At 51.9% G+C, this 21,230-nt stretch overlaps 1 protein-coding gene across 1 annotated transcript; it reads right to left on the bottom strand.

Annotated features, from left to right (window-relative positions):
- Positions 1–13,020: 13,020 nt before the first annotated feature.
- Positions 13,021–20,255, bottom strand: LOC128278943 (proton channel OtopLc). The gene is made up of 8 exons (XM_053017668.1): positions 19,825–20,255; positions 15,494–16,207; positions 15,302–15,419; positions 15,120–15,225; positions 14,815–15,021; positions 14,587–14,747; positions 14,059–14,224; positions 13,021–13,985 (listed from the first exon to the last, which is right to left on the bottom strand). The coding sequence occupies exons 1-8, from the start codon at positions 20,253–20,255 to the stop codon at positions 13,021–13,023; spliced, it is 2,868 nt and encodes a 955-aa protein (XP_052873628.1).
- Positions 20,256–21,230: the final 975 nt, after the last annotated feature.

The raw sequence follows: 21,230 nt of genomic DNA, 5'->3' as shown, positions 1-21,230 counted from the left end.
TATCAGCGATTCGCGGAACGCGGTTATTTGGAAGCTACAGAAGCGTTCCTTTCTCGCCGAAACCGAGGGCAATCGAAAACTTAGACTGGGCGGCCATTTTCCGGGGCGGAATTTTATTACTATGGCCGCCCGGGGCCACCATCTGCTTGCGGCTTCGAGTCGGCTGCGCCGGAGGTCTTTCGCTCGAGGGATCGCCGCGTTGCGAATGCATTATTTATGCAACCGTGGGCTGAGTGCAGCGTTTGCATGATCACCCACTCCACACTCGTTCGGCGGGCGGTGCGCTCTCTCGGAAGGAAGGGAAAACTTTTCCGAACGTCTTCTGACGCGGGGGCGCTAACTGGGAACCGCGTGTGCGCGATGGTCACTAATTGAACGTCGTCTTACAACGCTCAAGGCCGGCCGGCGGGGACTAAATAACGCACTGGCGCGAACGAACGAGCACCTCAAGTGTCCCTCTTGGGGGGCGCTGCGAGCTCTGTGTGTTATAGCGCTCTGGCCTGGTACAATTATTTTCACGTACCCCACCCACGAGGGTGGACCATATTTCCGGGCGAATTATGGCCTATGATTTCCAGCTGTTTCCCGGCATTCTGGCATTCGCTGAGATGCGATCGAGTGACTCATGCCTCTGGCTGACCACTTCCCATAGGACACAGGCCAGTTTCAAGCCAAGGTTTCAAGGTTCGGTGGTGCTGACCACACGAAACACGGCCTTCAAACATTGAGCACAAAAACGAGAATCACTAACTGTAAAAATTAATTATTGCTCTGCAGGAACGAAAAGAAGCAAACCGTTTTGGAGATTACCGAACATTCGAAAAACAAAAATAAACGCAACGTCCCGGTGGTGGCGCTGGTTTATGATAGGAAAATATTTTCATTTAAAACGCACGTCATCCGGGAAAAATTAAACCTCTGCAGCAGCATAAGAGCACATGCGAAGGAACGGGGTTTATGTTTATCTGCAGAGCAATCATTATCTAAATCATCCAATGAGAGTAGCGATAATGAAGGAATAAATAATTATGTTTTCATATTGTAACTCGCTGGACCAATTCTCGCAATTTGAATTGTACTGTAATTTTTCTAAACATCCGCGATCCGTTTCCGTTACTTTCTTCAATGCCTTTTGCGTATGCTTTTTCATTAACCTTATCCTTAACTTTTAAACGAATTCACCTAGTGTTCAGCATCATTTCGTCCCGCATTGTTACACTCGAAAAGCTGTGAGGTTTTCCACCAACAATTCTGATCCCAGAAACATTTGGCTAACACTCGGTTTCGGTTAGATCTATTTCGGAACGGACTTAATGTTGTCGCTCAGGAGGTGCCATAGGTTTCGGTTTCGTGCACTTTTCCTTTTTCGCGACAGTTTCCGACACACAGCGACCGCGGACAAGCGGACCAAAAACTAACAGATGGCCGGTTAGAAATTGGCCTATAAAATGGTTAATTGTCGGATGCGAAGAAACATGTGCAATAATAATTGCATTTTGTTTACCAAAAACCGACCAGGCACTACATTACAGCAGCAGCTGACGATTGAGAAATCAGCGTTGTAAAGTTGTGTTTCAAAAACCCGCTTAGATTAGATCAATTGAAACCCCCACAAAACTACAGGAACAGGAACGAATGCTACGTTGTGGTCAGTCAGGCTTACAGTGGAAGGGCGAAAAGAAGTGTAGCTCCTGAACATTTAAATAATATGTGAACATATGAGTACATCTTCTTTTTGAATGGCTCTTTTGAGACGTTGAATATTGAGATTGAGGTTCTAAGAGCAAAATTTGGGCAATAAAATTACATTTAGATGGTATCTAGTAGACCGTTTGTGGCCATAGGTCAATTTGAGGACGGCGAAAACAAGTTTAGTTGAAATTGGAAGCTTGAAGTTTTCAGTTTTTCACACAAATTTCCTTCGTTTTACTCCGTAATGAAGCAACTGCAGTACGTTTTTATATTTATAATCATAGATAACGTGATTTTTTACGTGCTGTTTGCATATGCCAAATGCAGAATTAGGGCTGAGAATCGCACGGTGAAAAATTCACAAGACATCTTACTGTTTCTGAGCCTATAATATGGCAGAACCCTCTAAATGTCGCAACTTAACCGATGAAGAACGCAAATTACTTGTTAATTTGAGTATAAGTGGCAAATCTAATAGGGATATCCGTAAAAACTATTCAACAAAAACATCATTCAGAGGCTAAAGAAGCACCGAATCCGAGAATGGGATGGCTATGGCATCAGTCGTAGGCTAAAGGATGCAGGCAAATCTGGCCACGTAGCTAAAAAATTGCCACACGTAAGCAAGGCCAACTTGAAAAGGAGAATGGAATTTTACGATCAGAATGTTTTGAAACCTTCTTTACTCTGGGAAAAAATGGCTCTGGACTGTTGAGTCGTTAGTGAGACAGTCATGGTCGAATGTACGTTTGGCGTGGAAGAAGAGAACCTTTCTCTTGAGAAACTTGAACCAGATGAAAGAAGTAATCGTACCGGAAGGAAAACGGCTCATTGGTGAAGATTTTATACTGCAGCAGGATAATGCTCCAAGGCCCGCAAGGCCCAAAATAGAAATTGCAGTACCTCGAAAGTCAAGCAACCAAACGTTCTTGCCCATACTTGTGCCCTATCGAAAACATGTGGGCATTAGTGAAATATCGAGTGGCTCAAAAAGCACCGCGTAATTTGACGGCACTAGCTAGCAACTCACTCAAGAAGCCTGGTCCACAATAACACCAAAGGGACGTGTAGAAAGTACTGCATGACAATGACACCCCGTTTGGCAATATTGTCTACGCGGAATGGGTCTAGGCGTTGCGGATACTAAACTTGTTTTTGCCGACGAGAAATTTAGTTTGTTCTAAATATGTTTGGCAATAAAATTTGTCTCTTGTATCAATCACCCCCAAATATACACATCTTATTTAATGTTTTTGATTGATTTTTGATGAACTAAAGCATATTTTTCATCCTCGTATTTCCTAAAACATTTTGTGTTCCTTAACTAAACTTCTTTTCGCAATCCACTGTAATTGCAGCGAAATTTTCTTTTTGAAAAACAGCACAGAAAAAAAACACAGTTTTCAATTTCAAGCCCTGGTGCCATCAACCTGCAACCTGTCGATGTCATACCGATGGCGCCGATTTCAAATGATTCAAATTAGAACAGATCACCGAATGAATATTCGTTTCAGCACAATTGTTGCTGGTACGAGGCGCGAACCTGGGCACCTTCTGGGCTAAATAAAACAATCTTCCCCGAACGCCCCGCCCCGTTCAGGAGACCATCCCAGGATTGTGTGACAGGAGGACCAGGTGCCGGGGCTCCCGCGCTCAACAGTTGGTTGTGCGGCCGGTCGGCACCAAGGACACCAACGGGGGTTTCGGCCAATAGATCGGCCCTGGACGCCCAGCCCAACCGGATCGTGGAGCATCTTTCGGCCTTGTAAAGTGTTACACTGTTAGCACTTTAGCACTACCCAGCCAGACCAAAATGCCCCTCCGGGGTGACACGGATTGCGATTGCGACTTACCTGGCGGCTCTCGTCTGGCGGATGCAGGGCAATAAGGTTGAGTTGGCGAGTTGAGGCGAGCTGTAGTAAACGGCCTGGCCTGGCAGCTTCCTCCGAAGATCCGGAAGATTCCCGGAAGATGGTCTCGTTGCCTAGCTATAGGCCGACTGCTGGCAACGGGCTGGACTTCACGCCGGCTTTACCGGGGGATACACAGGACGGCTACGAACGAAAACATCAACAATCTTTCAGTGCACTTCACTTCACCACAAACGCGCGGAGTCCCGATAGAGAATGGAAAACGAAGCACCGAGATGCACCGACAGTTTTGGTACAGTTCCGACCTGTTGGCCCACTCGAGAATCGCTAGCTAGAGAGAGTAGCGCACCGCAGCACGCCAAACAACGCACGGAGCTGGGGCGCACGATATGTGATGTGCGTCCGTTTAGACTCTAAGCGCGACTGATCGCCGGCATGTTCGGCCGACAGTTTGGGCCACGGCCGAGCCGCCGAAGGCGTGTTAGATTATCGCACACATCCATTATCCAGTGGCGGCCGGGTGTGGGGGGGGGGGGGGGGGGGGGAAGAGGGCGAGTGTGTGGCAGGAAAGGTTAGCGGAAAATCCGAGAAAATATGAGAACCCTATGGTGCGCTTCAGCTAGGGCGATGCCAGATCGATGTCACTCGAGCTCGTCGAACTGAGGAGCTAGGTACGGGGAGCTAGACCTGGGGTCACACCTCCGTGGTCAGCTGGACCGTGGAGGATGGACCGGCACAAGCACTGCATTAGGGCCGAGATGCAGCATTCGCCACTCTCAATGGTTACAACCCCCACCCCATCCCATTGGAAAGGAGATAAAAATAGCTTTCCACACGCGCGCAGGAGACGCGCTGGCACATACACGGCAGAGAGAGAACTGAGTCACGAATCGGTTGCGAAACGGAAAAGCAAGCGAGTGCGAGCGAGAAAGAAAGAGATAGAGAGAGAGAAAGGAATGACTTCATGCCGAAATGTTCGGCATGAATGATTGTTTAGTAGCGCTTGGCGCGCTCCGTGGATGCTGTGCTGGGGAGTTCGACAAGCGGGTTCAGAAAATTGTACAGACCACTAGCACATGGGCTGAAAACTCTCCATCCTTGGACACATGGAGATGGTCGCTAGACCTCGCCCAAAACCGCTCGAAAACACAGCAATCGGCAAGAAAGGTCTTATGGTGTCGGTGAATATTATACAGCCCTGTTGTTGGAGCGTCTGAATACCGTAACTGCACCGGTAAGAAATTTGCCGCCCAAAGGATGAGGTTATCCCTGAAACTAAGGGCCTATTTTGAGGCAAAAGATAAATCGTTCTCGCAAAAGAGGTTTGGCAAAAGAGAAAATGTCAGCGCTTCGCATGAGGAATGATGGTGTGGCTCGATGACGTTAATCCGACGGTGAACTTCCAACCAAAACAAACGCGTTTCCCCCTTTAGCCTAGTGACTTTTCAGCCCACACAAGTGGCTCAATTTGCAAAACGAGAGAGAGAGAGATAGAGAGGATTGCAACTTAATTTAGGTCCGGCCGAAAGACACATTGTTTGGAGTGTCGGGTGACAGGTTGTCGAAACGGCGCGTGCGCAACGGCGTTAAGGGGCCGCGGAGGAAGCCCCAAAAGACGGCAGGCTGGGAGGACTGGGAGAGCAGACTGGTTGGCTACTGTTTCATTTGCTGCGTTTCACTTCCTTATGCTCAATCGTTACAGTTTCGAAGTGAAGCGCGCACTAGACTCTGGCTACTGGCTATGGACACAGTTCCGTGATGACGTCATGTGTGTCACGTGAGTCGAATGCCCGGATGGTACCAACTAAAAGTACCAATCGTGTGTCAGGTCCCAGCTTATCCACAGCCGACCACAACAATAATGGCCCAGTCTGGAGAGAAGTTATTGAATCTACTTAATCCCTTAGGTAAAACAGTGGCTGTTGTACTGAACTGAGCGCCATCGTGACCTGCCGCAATGTAGCGTGCGGTCATCGACAGCAAGCAAGGTGGGAATTTGCAAGATTCCTCTTGTGGAGTCTTCAAGTTTCGTGTGCAGTTTCCAACTTTCGCAACACCCCCGAGCGGAGGAGTAAAAGGAGCATAATTAGAGAAGGACCCAAAATGCTCCACATCGCTCAAAAGAATACATTCACTGAATCGTGCTGCAGCTAACGGTCGGGCGACCTGACCTATAACCACGAGTTGGGCCGAACTTGAGAGAGGTAAAATGCAAAGATGACTGACGGCGATCTGAGAAGATACAGTAACAGATAAGAAGCGAGATAAGAAAGAAAGTGCGAGAGAGAAAGAGAAGGAAAAAGAGAAGAGCATAGATCAGAAGTCTGACACAAGAATTCAAAACGAGAGAGAGAGAGAGAGAGAGTGCGATTTTGGGATGCTAGGCTAGAAAACAGGTGGTAGGCGCTGTGGTGGGCGCAAATGTCGGACTTACGGATTCCGGACTTCTGGTCCGGCGGCTGCTGGCGGAATGTCGGGCGCTAGTACCCTCGTAGTAGTAGCAGTTCTCGTGGATGGACTCACTAATGGCAGTATTTGGACCGAAATCGAAGTCGAGCAATTTATTCCGTTTCCGTTTCGGTCAACTTCAGTTTTTTATTTAATTTTGATCTCCCTCTCTTTACTCTCTCTCTCGCTCTCTCTCTCGCTCTCTCTCGCTGTTTTATTTTTGAGTTTTCCGAATCGACACTACCACAGACACCCGCTCGGTACTACGCCACATGTCTTCTGGCCACTGGCGTCGGGCGTCGAGACGAAGAACGCGCGCGTTTTTTCGTTTTCCAGGGCGACTCTCTCCCCGGGCGCTACGTCCGCTAGGTCTCCGGGCTGCAGGACAATAGGTCCGGGCGCTCCGAATCGACGAAGGCTCGGCTCGGCTCGCTATTGCGTGCTGTTCCGTGAACCGATGCCGCTACACTGCTGGGGTCCGAGAACCCTTCCCAGGCCAGGCACACAATGCACCGCGAGAGGGTCCGGTGTCCTACGGCTCGACGGCAAGGAACGGTGCGATTAACGTGCTCCTCGTGCCGGGCCGGGGCAGCCACGGCAGAGGATCACATGACCTCGATCCTGGTGGAGCATACATAGCATACTCCGGTAGCATTATTCTGGCGCACTCACCTGCGGCCACACTCTCCGAGCTTCAGATGTCCAGCTTCAACCAGCCAGCCAGCCAGCCAGGATCTCGAACTCACTCTCCTGAGTTCCGAGAAGAGAAAAGTGCGCGCGATGCCAGAGTGGACAGTCAATAGCCAAACGGCCCTTAAACACTGAGCCTCCCCCCCCGACGAAGGGGGTTGAGAAGACCGCCCAACCACCGCCACTGAACGGAGGCGGGAAAGTAAACAAAACCAACATTTCATCATACTCTCCTCAACGATGGGTAACCCCCCTCCAACAGGGTGTCTACGGCTGGCAGGAAACTCTAATAAGGAAACCGCATCGAATGGATGGATGGACAGCATCACCAGCTTCCGCGCAATAACTTCTGCGCGGCAACATAAAACATCGGTGTGTGCGTGTGTGTGTGTCTGTGAGTGTTTGTGTCATACACACGCTACGCTGTTACGCAGGAAAATTTTAGGTCAAAACCCTACAAAGGTGGTGGAATAGGAATAAGGAGCGGCCGGGGAACCTACGGTAGGAGAACCCGGCTCTCTCTCCCTGTTTATCTCTCACTCTAGCGGAATGTCTGGTGGTGTTTAAGCAGATATTCGGAGATTTCCGGAGAACGACGCAAGCGCATTCCGCGCATTTTCCGCGCATTTTCCGCGATTTCCAGTGGCCCGACAGTGGCCCGACAGCGGTTCCGAAGATGGCCAAGTTACGACGCACTAGCTCTGCTCGGTTGGTCGGTCGGTTTTCCGTCTTTTCTTCGTCCCGCCGCCATCCGCTCTTCCTCTTTCGCTCTTACACGCGTTCTCTATAGCTAATAAACGCTGTAGACTCCACTCTAGATTCGATACAGCAGCCAAAGGGGGTCAACTACCGAAGACTGTAAGCCAGAGAAGTAACACGATGCTATCAGTTGAGTTACTTATTACTTCAACTTCGCCTCCAGGCTTCCGAGACTAACTGAGTCGCCATATCTGACGCCTAGCCCAGAGCCCAGTCGAGGATTCTTTGGGAAATGATGGTCCTACGGCCGTCCGTCTGCCTACTTACAGTCGATCACACATTTCGGACGGCTTTGTCATAAAATCAAATCTGCTCCTATAGTTATTGCCTAAGGGAACGTTTTTCGACATTGAACCGGTTATCGCTTTCACTGTGTAACATGATTTCGCACAGATGGACTTAATGCTTGAAATAACACGCCCTAGAACGCTCGGTCTGGTAACTTTACTCCGAATGTTTTGTTAAATTCAGGACAGAAGACACAGGAAGAGACTGTTGACATAACCGCAGCTCTGCCGATGATGATAGAGATTGTAGGTCGAACGGTCTCTACATCGGGTTTATCGGGCTTAGGTATAGGGATTGAATAACAAATAAGAAAAGGACCAAATGCAGCGTCCATGGACGTCGGAATAGGACCGACTAGTAAGCTGGGTAAGCTGTTTTTAGGCTCCCCATCATCAGAAAGAATTCTTCATAAATTCAGCATGCTGCTTCATGGTGTTGAAAGGATTAAAGTGCTCTGGAAGATGCAATTTCCAATCATACGAACCTTTTGATATACTGAGCGATCAACGTGAACAGTTGCAATTGTGTTTTCTCCGGGAAAAAGTTCTATAGTTTTTGTTATTTTGATGTCGTTTAAGTCGTGGGAAACTTGGGGCTTAGAAACGTCATTGACTGTCTCTATCTCTAGACTCGACTAACCAACTCGCGCTCGCAACGCCCTCAAACGGTCCAGAATCTTGAGAATAATAACGGAAAAGGGTCAACAGTCAACTAAATAACACGTTCCACCCATTCACCGGTTTCCTTGAGCGCCCCCAGTCCCTAGGATGGAAAAACAACAAAAAACGCCGTTACTGTTCATTAAATATTTATTAATACCATGCACCGTGCACGACGCTGCTGACTGATTAGTCGACGTTACACAGTTCAGGTTTGGCATGGCCATTTTGCTTTTGGAGACATTTCGTTCTGTTTTGATTGATTTTCATTCTGTCTCCGATTGCCCCAGTTTACAATAAAACACTTACAACATAGTTTTGTGCACACAATTCATAACAAGAAACGAAGGAACCCGAAAGCCTTCCAAGACCATCAACGGAAGGACGTAGGACAACGAGCACTGTGTGTGTGTGTGTGTTTGTGGACTTGGGGATGGACAACACAAACTCTAAAATGCACCCCTGACACACACGCGCGCACATCGGGAGCGGAAAACACTTGCTGGCTTGCTTACTTGTGATGTTTGGTTTTCCTTTTCCATTTCGCTCGCGATACCAATAATTAGTGACAGCCTGTGCATCTGTCTGGGTGTCTGGGTCGGGATATGTTTTGTTTTTGGTTGGGTTTTTCTGAAACAACAAGAACGCATCACAGAAAGCGTGCTACCTAATACAGAATGGCTTTACATCGACAAAAACGTGACACACGAGGATGGCAAGGCGAGGAGGATGCGATGACCAGCAAATCAAGCTACGAATATAAACATCAATCGTTAGCCTACTTCCGCCGCGAAACATCGCGACACGGCCGACGATCTATCTATTTGGCATTTGTTTTTTGTTTTTGTGTTGGTTTTTTTTTTTTTTTTACAGTGGAACACATTTTTCTTTTGATGGATAGATGGACATACACTTTGGAGACCGGAAAACCCAAAACAATTGGACGACACGAGATGACGCCGGTCGCCGTTAATACTCCTGCACTAAAATCTAAAAACACATCAGAGAAGCAGGCAGCAGCAACAGCATCTACTAAGACCGTTTTCTGGACACAGAGGAAATAAGACTTACGGCTAGTCACAACGTTCAAACGAAAATGGGAATGAAACGGCAACCGGAGCAACCGACTCCGGAAGCTCCGGCCGGAATGCCCTAATGCCAGCAGTCTTTCGATAAGGTTCGCGCGAAAAACTATAAATTAAACAGAAAGCATCGTCATATTTTACTGATACACAAATGGGAAGTTCGATTCGTGCCCCGCAAAGCTTGTTGGCTTCCAAAATATTGTGAAAAAATATCCCCATTAAATGGAATGTAACGCATCAGAAACCTCCGCAATGGCTGTCTGTGGAACGTGTGGACTTTCAACGGCAACGGATCGACGTTGAACGGTTCTTTCGGCAAATAACTTAGTGACTTTTTCGCTCACGGACCTGTCAGGAATTCGACAATAGCAAACAGTTGTTCGCGACATGTTTTTAGTGGAAAAAGGAAAAGATTTCAGCAACCACCGCCACCAGCAAAAAAATGAAAAGACAACGCCCGGTAGTTGTATAGCTAACAAACTCTGTAAGTATATTTCGTAATAAAAGTCACAGTTCGTCAATTCGTATGCGCGCTGCGTTAGGCGTTTGCATTCGACCACTGGCTTGACCGCGATTGGGATAAAATTGAAACCCTCCACCCAAACTTAATTACCGATATGCTAACGTGCGCTTCTCGCACTCCGGAACAACTCGGGGAACGAGCCTCGCGCGCGCGCGCGCGCGCGGGAGGCTCGCGACTCCTATAAAAAATGTGCAGGAAGCTAAATTAATCAATTCACCGTAAGGTAAGGTAGCACGCAACCTGTGGCATCGCGCACCCGGACATCCTTTTATCGGCCCCGAAGAATCATATTTTTGACAAATGTAATGTTAAGCCTGCAATAGTCCGGGCTGAAATGATCCGACCGTGGGACAGACAGCCAAAGCCAAACAGCCAACCTAAGCCAAAAACAAAAAAAAACACTTAAACGTACACGTGTGTGGCGGTTGCAAAACCCCCACCCCGGGTGTGTCGCAATTTGGGCCGACTTTGACGCGCCGACAAAGACCACCCCGGGCGGGCGGAACAGTTTCTCCGGAAGCTGGTTCCGAGAATTGGGTTTGGGTGCCGCGGCTCGCCACGGGCGAATGGATTATGGACAGTGGGAATATGGTGTGACGATGGGGAGATTAAAGGACGATAACCCTTGGCAGCTCGGGCGGCGAGTGCTGCTGCAGCTGCTACTGAACTCCTGGCGGTCCTTATCGCCCCTACAATTGGACTCGGGTGGGCTCTGGGGGGTTGTAACTGGTTTTTTGTTCTGACCGATGCACCGAACACCGACACCTGGCATATGCGGGCTTTCGGCTTAGCACCTTCTTATCGCTTAACGCTTAACGTTTTATGTTTCCGGTTTCTACTTCTTAAACTTCCAGTCCACTTTTCCACACGTTTGGCACTCGGCGGCACATCCTTCCCAGGCCGATTTGACACACACGGCGACGGCTAGGAGCTGTTTGGACGGCTGATTTGCTACGGTTCTGCGGTGTTTCAGTTCCACCTTTCTTACCACACAGGGCGATCGTTACTTTTTTTTCACTACCACCCCCCCTCCCCCCCATTCTTGTTTTCTTTCTCACGCTGTTTCTCTCTGTGCTGAACTTTTGCTCTGTTGTGTTCTGTTTTGTTTTTATGACTTTTCGCGTTCTTCTTCTTGTTCGGGTTGTTCAAAGGATTGCGCGCCCGTTAAACACGGTTCGCCCGTTTCGAAACGGTCTCGGGGTGATAAGATGTGTGTAAGATGCTGGGCGATAGAGTAAGTGTTATCAGCCTGTGCTACCAGAAGGGAACCCTTTTATGTGCTGTTTTACCGCCCGTTTCGGTTTCGGTTTGTGTTTCTATAATACCTTTTCTACCCTTTCCACACCGGTCGCTTACCTATTGCTAATAGTTAGTTTTGATTATGTTGTTCACATTTGTTCGTTCGTCGCAGTGGTGTATCGTTTATATATGTTACGCTTGTTTCGCCTGTTTGTCGGCTTCGCTATTATTACGTGGAACGTTTTGGTACAGTGGCGCGAATGTATCGTCTGGGTGGGGCGCGGCAATTGGCCACATTTTGAGCGATGCAAATTTGCTCGATCGATTGCGCTGTGCCACGGAAGATTTCGTGTTTCGTTTTCGATTGTTTTCGATCGCTATAGATTCGAAGCCTCACACCGTAGGGCAAAACAACAACGTTGCCACTAGTGTGGCGCAATATCTGACCTAAAGACCTAAAACAAGCCCGAGGACCTGCCCGAGAATCCGACCGCCACCGCAGGTTCGAGCAGGTTTGTACTGTACGCGTCTCCTGGATCCTGGCCGATATCCTGATATACCCGGCGCAATCAGATGACAGCGACACTGACCACCAGTCCCGATTTGTTTGACACGCTTCACGAAACTAAAACCTAACTCTAGATTGTTGTCGCCGCCGTCTGTGTGGACGTGCGTTATATTACTTATGGGTTTTGGGCTTTGCTGTGTAAAGTTTGTGATTTCCACACGACTAGCACGCCGTCTCCTGCCTGTCCGTTGTGCGCTCTATATCATCTCATCTACTAGTATATCTGTTTGTCACTTGGCCTGCTTTGGCGCCTACTGATCGACGCTGGAATCGGGCAGTCAAATGTACTTCTACTCGCAAATCCTTTGCGCCCCTTGCCTACCTCTACATCTTGTATTAATATTCCGTTTCCGTCATCCGGTAAAAGTATCGTCCAAAAATGAAATAAATGTACTCTAAAAACGCGCCCGTGAGCTCCCGGAGCGTGAGATAAATCTCTTCTCACCTCCACCGGCAGCGGCGCGGCGCAATACAACACCCCCTTGCTTCGATGCTCGCTGTCTTCGGTAGAAAATGTACACGAGTATAAAAAACACGAGCGGTGGGCTATGCAATGACAGTTCTAAAACGCCTTCCCCGCGTCGAAGGTGTGGCTCAGAAGGCTCCCCAGCTTCTGCTTCTGGGGAATCATGGCAGGTGGTGTTCAGCAAAGCAACGGACTCTCCTCTTTCCAGCAGTGAGGTGGCGACAAGAGTCCACGCGCGGTACATCGAGAAACAATATGAGCATGAAATGTGCGTTGCATGAGTGTGTGTGTGTGTGTCGCAATATTTCGAGTAGTGACCGATTCTTCGTAGTGTCGGTTGATGTCACCAGGACTGGATGGACCCTAAACGTGTAGGTACGCGTGCGGATGAATCGTAGCAGAGGTGGTAGTGGCTGGACTAGTAGTGACAGTAGTGTTAGCAATAGTAGCAGTTGCAGTAGTAGTAGTAGTAGTAGTATTGTTGGTAGTAGTATTGATAGTAGTAGTAGCAGCGGCAGTGATGGAAGTGGTTAAGATACCATGAGAAGTGCTGGATGCAGGAGCCTGCCTGAGGATGATGGCGCGCTGATGATGGGTGGCGGCAGGAGCGTTAGCGGCAGCGCGTGTGGAAGCACCGGAGGCGATGATGGTGGTGGTGGTGGTGGTGGTGGTGGTGGTGGTGGTGGTGGTGGTGGTGGCGGCGGTGGACCGACCGTCCCGCACCGCACGGCCCTACATGTAGGCGGGCTTCATCTTGTACGCCCGCTTCCAGATCTCGCACAGGCAGACGGTGCTGTGGAAGCGGTAGAAGATGGCGAGCGGCATCGAGACGTGGGTGATGATCGTCCACGCCCACAGCCCGTAGAAGTGCAGCTGGATCGGATGCGACTCGGCCCGGCTCTTCTCGAGCGTGTTGATCGCCCACATCGCCAGGTTGCTGACCAGCAGGAAGGTAACGATCTCGCGGCCCGGCTTCTTGCGGATGTGCTCCTGGGTGGCGGCCGACCGCCGGCTTGCGTCCAGGATGAACATCGTCTGGCAGGCGGTCTCGACGAGGGACGCGAGCGCCGTGATCAGCACCAGCACCGTGTCGCGGCGCATCGTAAAGTGGCCGCCGATCACAGTGAACGTGCTGTACAGGAACGACCCGGTCTGGCCACCGACCAGCAGGATGTCGTCGAGGCTAAAGCTGCGGAACGCGTCGTACTGCATGTGGCGCACCTGGAACATCCCGATCAGCGTGGCCGCCGTCGTTGTGCCGTACAGCGTCAGCTCGCAGATGTTCACCTCCGTCACGGCGAGGCTCACGAACTCGGGCCGCGAGATCAGCACGAAGAACAGGATCAGCGAGATGATGGTCAGCACCAGGATGAGGATGCCGATGAAGAGGCCCTTGTGCGCGCCCGCACAGTCGACGGAGTAGTGGTGCGGCGAGCGCTTCAGCGGGTGCAGGCTCTCCTGGCGCTGCGGAGGCTCCGTCTGCGGCCGGCTGATGCTACGCCACATCACGTACAGGATCGCGGCACAAATCAGCGAGTACTCGATCGTGCACGGGAACAGGAAGGGCGACGCGTCCTGCACCAGCGTGCCGATGATGTTCGAGCGGCGGCACTCGAAGATGTTGTGCGGCCCCTTCAGCCCGCGGGCCACCCGCAGGTGTGCGACCGATTCGACCGGGTGCGGCATCATCTTGTTGCCTGCGGCCAAAAAAAAAAAGGTGGAGAGTAGAAGAGTCTATGTAGGACATCTAGGTACCGAGGGGTTGCTTACCTAGTCGGTGGGAGATGCGCAGCGTGCGGTTTTCGGGGTTGTAGAACGTCAGTATCTCGTGCTTCGTCTCCTGGATCAGCACCGAGAACCAGACGGATAGGTTGGTGCCAATCATGTGCATCAGCCCGAAGCGGGCCACGATCTTGTGCCGGTAGACTTTGATTTGCTGTCAACATAAGTCAGGGACAGCGAGAGAGAGAGAGAGAGAAAGAAGACGAGAGCATGTTAGAGGACTTCTTCATATCGGAGTTCTATAGGGTTTCTTCATCCAGTGTGTTTGGATTTCGAAGATCCGAAAATCGAAGCACTATCGATTGTGACTGTCGCTGTGTATGACACGTAGCGCCAAATGTCGTTCAAGTCGTTCAGCTTCCAGCGAAGAAACAATCAGGCAACATTTTTTCTCGGTAGCGTAGCGTTTACCATAATTACCACAGAATGAAGTTTTAACGTTTAAAAAATCAACGAAGTACGGAAGTTTAAAATCTTGATGGATCACCCTCTCACATATTGCCAACGGTTGCTTACCTCGTTGTTGAGAAAAATGAAATACATCTGGATGAAGATGAAGGCCATGCGCGTGGCAGGCGTCAGTGCCAGCAGCACGTTGTGGCACTTGGTGTCCCGCTCGAGCTCGAAGTACTGGCCAAACTCTAGCCCCGAGTAGATCATGCTGCCGATACCGAACGCTGTGCGGGAAAGAAAAACGGTGCTGAACCTAGAGAACCCACTACTTCTAGCTACCGCACTACCTACCGACGGCTCCCATACGCAGGTAGAAGCTTCCGAAGTGCTGCAGCCGGGAAGCCATCCCAGCCGATAGGGACATTCGGCGCGCGTGGACCGGCACCTTCGGGCCCGAGCTAATCGTCTCATCCTCGCTGTCCGACCGTTCCCCGCTGTCCGACGAGCAGGTGGTGCTGCTGCGGCGCAATACCTTCTTCGTGACGGTCGCCGTAGGTTCTGAGGGATGTGCAGAGACACGGCGTTAGAGACGGTAGCTTTGTACCTCATGCGTGCTCTATGTCCCTATCTACATCTAGGGATGCTGCAGTACTTACTTTTGGCAGGCGACACTGGCGGTGCCTTCGGTTTGCCCCACAGCAGCGTCGTGTACATGAAGAACAGAAACACCATGCTGCCGATGTAGAGGTACAGGTAGAAGCCCTACGGGAAGACACAAAGCCCGAGGCGTGCGGGGTCAAAGCCAGAATCGGGAACGCAGCGCAGCGGGAACACTTACCTCGTAGAAGGACGGAGGAATATAGGTGGAGATTACTTCGGCCATCGGGAACGCTATACCCATCACGACCAACAGCTTCCCGTAGAGGGCCGACAGTGTGGTTGCCAGAGCTTCGCCGCTGGGAAGAGGGAGAGAATGAGCACTACAGTGGTCCGCACTAGGGTCCGCATCCCCCGCACCGGCTCTACTTACGGTTTGATTTCACGCGGCGCTGGGTAGTAGATGACTGGCTCGGGCAGCCGTGACGGCCGTCGGTTGGTCGTCAGAATCGGGTGCAGATGGTGATGGTGAGCGTGGTACAGCACCGACAGGTGCTGCGTGGTAGTGGACTGACTCGCCGCACCGCTCAGTGTCTGCGAGGGTGACTTCGGTAGCATCCCGTCCTCGGCGGTGAACACCTCCGTGTGTTGGTGGTGGTGCTCCGGTGGCAGGCAGACACTGGTGGAGCCCATTGTTCGGCTTCCCGGTGAACCGGCCTTCGGTAGGTAGCGTTGATGGTGCTGCTGCTGCTGCTGCTGGTGGTAAGCTGCTGAAGCTCCCGACGACGAAGCCGAGCTGGTCCCGGGCTGAGGCGGTGGCATCGTTTTGCTGGTGCCCTGGATGCCGAACGAAGAGCCGGTGCAGGAAGTCTCGGCGAACTCTCTGGTGCTCGCGACCGCTGCCGTCGTCGCCAGCGCGAGGAGCGGGTAGTCGGGCGTGATCGGAACCATCGCCGGCGGCATGTTGATGGTGGACTGCGATGACAGCTGTTGCTGCTGCTGCTGCTGGTGGAGCTCTTCGCCGGTCGATAGTCGCTGTACCGACGGATCCGGCGATGTGTGCGTGCTGAATGCTTCGGGCGACACGATCGCGTTCTGCGACACGGATGGCGACGGCATCAGTGGCTGCAGCGTTGCCTTCAGGTCTCTGTTCCACGTTCCAGCGGGAGGACGAGGGGGGTTGATAGGAAGAAAGTTATAGAGCAGAGCATACAATTGGAGAGCAGCGCCGACCAGATACCGACGCCAAATGGCCAACACCCGCGTTGCTACTCAAGGAGCACCAATAACTCACACATGTCGGATGTCGCGACAAAGGCGAAGTACTTGACACGCTCAACAAAGTTCGGGAAGTCTCCCGGCGGGGGTCCGGGGAGACATTATCAAATTTAATGCAAACCAAATCTGATCGTACGCCGCTACGGTGTAGTAGGTGCGGCCGAGGTCGGTCGGGGACTAGCCGGGCGCTTTCGCTTCATTTGTCTGGCTGGCTGACGGACGGATCGAATGACAAGTGGCCCATTCGGTCGGTTCTAGAGCGGCAATTCGCACCATCAGCTGGCGGCACTTGTCCCAACAACCTAGTCGTCGACGATGACGGATGATCACGGCGCTCGGAGAAACGCACCCACGCCAGGTCGGGGGGGGGCCGAAGGTCGGTTTGCCGGTAGGGTGTGCCCGGAGCGCACGCTCAAGTATCCGCCACACACATACACACTCGCACACACACACACTGGTGCACTCTGTCGAATGCCGATTGAATTACACGCACCGGCTAGGAAGCGCTCCACAGGTCCGTAAGCCCGGGAGTTAATCTAATTATGAGCTACCTCGCAGCCAATCTCTCTCTCTCTTTCGCTCTATATATCTTTTACAGTGCGTATCTGCCTGGCTATGTCAGTTTTTGGAGGTGCTATTGCTACTGCTGCAAAGGTCCGCTTCTCTCAGTGCCGTAATTGAAACCGTCGCAGGTAAACAAAGTAGAATAAAGCGAAGTGAAACCGATGGTAGACATCCGGTCAGCTAGTCACCAGCGTTGTGGAGCCAAAGGAAAGCTAAAACACTGATGGGTGCGCGGGCGCGGGCGCGCTGATTCTCATCAGTATATATCAGATTCCAGGTGACACAAGTAGCAGCAGCAGGGATACGAATCCTGCCACCAGCCAGGGCACACGACGCTCAGCTCAAATCTCTGCCCCTATGCAGTGGGTAGATTGATTGTCTAATTATGTCAGCCCTATTACAGTGCCTGAGAGGGGCCACCGATTAGTTGGGCAAATTAAAAGGCTGCTAAAGCACTTCCCCACAGTTGATGCATCAACAGTCCATGTGTCCAATCCAATCCAGGTGGTTGTTATTTTTGGATTCTTAGGTTTTGGGTGTGTGTGTGTGTGTGTGGTTTGCTTACTTTGCTTACTAGTCTTTCTTTCGGCCATAAGAGACGGATGACACCGTCCGTCAATCGCTGATGCGGAAATGCACTTACGGCGGAAACTGCTCGAAACTGCTTGAACGCGGCCTGTTGAGCGAGCCAAACACATTCCCTAAGCGGTATTACCATATCACGCATCGTCAGGTCCAACACAACTTGCCCCCCCCCGTGGCGAACTGTTTGATTGTTTAAGGGTCTGATGCGAGAACTACTAAGCAAGCTGCTGGCCCCCCGAAAGGGCCACTGAATGAAATTAGAACTAGATTTACTGATACTGTCTCGTCGCGCGTGATCTGCGTATTGTTATTGGTGATGGGCCAAAAATCTCACGTACCGGCAATCGAAAAACAACCCGACAGTCGGCGCCGCCACTGTGTGTTTTGGTGTGGTTCCAGCCTACCTATTGGTCTACCAGCGCGGGAAGAAAACACAAACAACCCGGATGGTGGTCCGGTCCCTTCTGTAATGGAATTCTAGCTCGAATCGGCGATGCTGCAAATCCCAATGTTGGACCAAAAGTGGGACCTGGTTGCGTGATTCGGGATTGCGGGACCGCGTGCTTGATGTCGACCATCCGTCATCCGTCACACGGTGGCGGGGTTTGTTTAGATCCGAGGTGGCCGGTGCCGGCCGTAATTAAACCGAACAGCATCCTCACGATGACCTCGACGACGACGCCGACGCCGATGTGGCCAGCTGGCCAAATACATAGCGCTGGCGTGACTCATCACACGCCGAAGCCGAAAGAAAGGTGAAGAAATGCGGTCACACCGTATCCGATTGACACCGAGGTCGAGCAAACGTCGCCAATAGTGTGTGCTCTCGCTCGGAAGTCGGAAGTGCACGACACACGCGGCACACCACACTATACGTCGGAATGTTGTGATTGCGCTCGCCGTTTGCTCGATTTTTTTCCCCTTTTCAAACCAGGCCAGACGGATGACGTCGGCATACAACAATGCCGTCAAGAGTCGTAAATCGGAAACTTTTACGATTGGCGGCCGCCGTCGCCTTGAACGGGCGCTCGCCGCCGTCATCGTACATTATTCGCCCCCGGGTGGGGGGGGCCTTCCCACCAACGGCCCAGGCGTTAAGCGATGAAAACACACAACACAGTGGCATCTCAGTAAAAGGCGTCATTGGGGGCAATAGACGGAGACGATGGATTGAGTGTACGATCTGGAAAGACATCGACGATAGTAGGCTTGCGTTCTCGAGTTTTTCCACATCCCTCAAAACGCGACCACCGGCATGTAGAAGTCCCCAAAGGCTTGGGGGTTATCCGCGGGTCAAAGGGCGCGCTGGATCAGAAGGGATCAGACACAGTTCGGGGCAGGGACAGGGCTGGAACCTACCGTTTCCATTATTAGTCTGCAAGCAGCACCGTAAATCTTGACGTACCGTTGCTACTGACTGCGCCACTGACCGAGTTCCAGGTCAGGTCAGGTAAGGTCGCCTGAAACATCGAGGTCTTCAAGGTCGGGAAGTTAAGGTCTTAAATGCGAACACGCCCTGAGCCGACCCTCAAGTGATCGTACGCCAAGAAGCTGGCAACGGTCGGTGTTACAGTCGAATGATCAGCTGCGTACTGCATTCTAAAGCCTAGCAGTAGTAATCATCAAAATCTTTCAACCCATAGGGTGATCCATCAATTTCTGCATCCATCCATCAATCAAGTGTTTGGATTTAAAACCAACGATGACTTGATTTTCAAAGCATCAAACTTCATTACCAAATTGTAAACATCCAGTAAAAATTTTGACATTTACGAAAATGTTGACTCTCGTCGGCTTGCTTGAAAACTTGGACGACATTTGACGCTAAGTGACAGCCACAATCGATATTTGGCGCCCTCCGGATCTTCGGAATCTAAAATCCACTAGATGGATGGACTAGGATGGTTTGTGATCTGTACGCCCACAAACAAGGTCATGTCCGCCCCTCCCTCCACCCATCCTCTCATGCTCATCCCCAGAAGTCCGTTCTCTGGGGGGGGGGGGGGGGGGGGGCTCTGATTCCGCTGGGTTCAGCATCGCACATCCACACGGGGTTCGTGCCGAGTGTCAGTGGCTAATTGTATCAAAAAGCAATCAACGCTCAACGCTGCCTGCCTCGGTGTAACTCGGTGTATGAGGTATGTGAGGTAATATTCTCGCACACCGTATGGTGTGTGTGTGTGTGTGTGTGTGAGTGTGTGTGTGGCGGATGGTGCAATTGAAAGCAATTGCATGTCTATCTTCGTTTAGGGCGTCCCCATCGCCAACATAATCCACACACTCCCCACCCCTCCCCCTCAGCTCCCCTTTCGCACTAATCGCACCGGGCGGACTTACCTTTCCAGGTCGATGTCGAGTGCCGATAGGAAGAGTCCTGGCAGGACGATTGCATCGTTTCCGGCCTGCGGCGGCTCACCGTCGGTTCCTGTCGGGACCCCCTCGCGATCCTCCTGCTGCGACTGCCCCGTCTCCCGTCCCGCGCCCTCGTCCTCGTCGAGCTCGACCAGTGAGTCGTCCTCCTCGGGGATGATGCCGGTGGTGCCGCCCACCGACAGGATCGTCACGTCCGGCAGGCTGGCGGCCGGCAGCGTGTTCGGGGTGGTCGTGGCACTACCGCTGGCCGTCCCGCAACCCCCGGAGGCGGAGGCCATCGTCACCACGTCCTCGATGTCGGAGTCGATGCCCTGGGCGAAGTCCATGTAGTACGATTCGCGCGAATCGCTCGAACCGCGCCGCAACTTCAGCGACAGATCGGGCGAGCTATCCATGGTGGGGTGGGGTGCTGCTGGTGTGCTCCTGCTGCTGCTGCTGCTGCTGCTGCTAGTGGGCTGCTATCCTTGGAAGATTCGGCTTCCGCTTCTTCGGCTGTCTCTTCGGCTGGGGGGCACTTCTGGGACTAGGCTTTCGATGCTCCGGCTCCGGTTTCACCACTCATCGGGATCCTCGGATCAACAAAAAAAAAAAAGCGCGCAAAAGTCCTTTCGCGTACACTGCACCACACTCGCACTCGACGCCACTCACTCACTCTCCACGAGAGTTTTTCGGTCTCCGCTCCTGTCAGTCCGGTGTCCTGTCAGACCTGTCACCAAGCTCACGATGCAGTGCGGACCGCGTGTGACTCGCATTCCAGACCTGCTGCCGAGGATTGCATCGGTTACACTCGGATCACACCAACCCCCGGCTCCACCCCGTCATTAAACCCTTCGCCTCAAGGGCAAGCTCCGGCTTCGGGAACTTTTGCCCGGAGCTTGGCCTAATCCGATCCGCACTGCCTCCGAACCCGTTGCCCTACAAGCCTCCCATCCCGCCACCCACTCCCCTACCCCGTCGTTCCACCAACCCTATCCGCACCCTGTCCCTGTGCCCTGTTGTGTGCCAAAGCTCCCCTGGCGTTGGAAGGAAGGTTGGGGATCCTGTGCAGACTTTACTCTTGAGATGACTGTGTGTGTGTGTGTGTGTGTGAAGGAATTCCATTACTTCCGTGCTGTGTGTCCCATCGTTTTGGGCGACGGACTCCCAGCTTCCGGTTTGCGAAACATTCGAACGACTCTCACCAGCTCACCTCGCTCTCTCTCTCGGTGCCTCTCTTTCCCTTTCATCACTGCGCTCAATCGCCGGGGCGGCGCTGGGTGGGGGTGTCTGTGGCGCGCGCCCCCCCCCCCCTTTCTTTTTCTCTCTCTCTCTCTGTCTCTCACTGTCCTGGGAGGCCTAGTCGTAGGAGATCCTGGTGCTTTGCTACCTTT

This window comes from Anopheles cruzii, chromosome X (assembly GCF_943734635.1).
Source record: "Anopheles cruzii chromosome X, idAnoCruzAS_RS32_06, whole genome shotgun sequence".
Classification (NCBI taxonomy): Eukaryota; Metazoa; Arthropoda; class Insecta; order Diptera; family Culicidae; genus Anopheles; species Anopheles cruzii.
The sequence above is the reverse complement of the archived record's forward strand: the minus strand, read 5'-3'. Positions and strand labels throughout refer to the sequence as shown.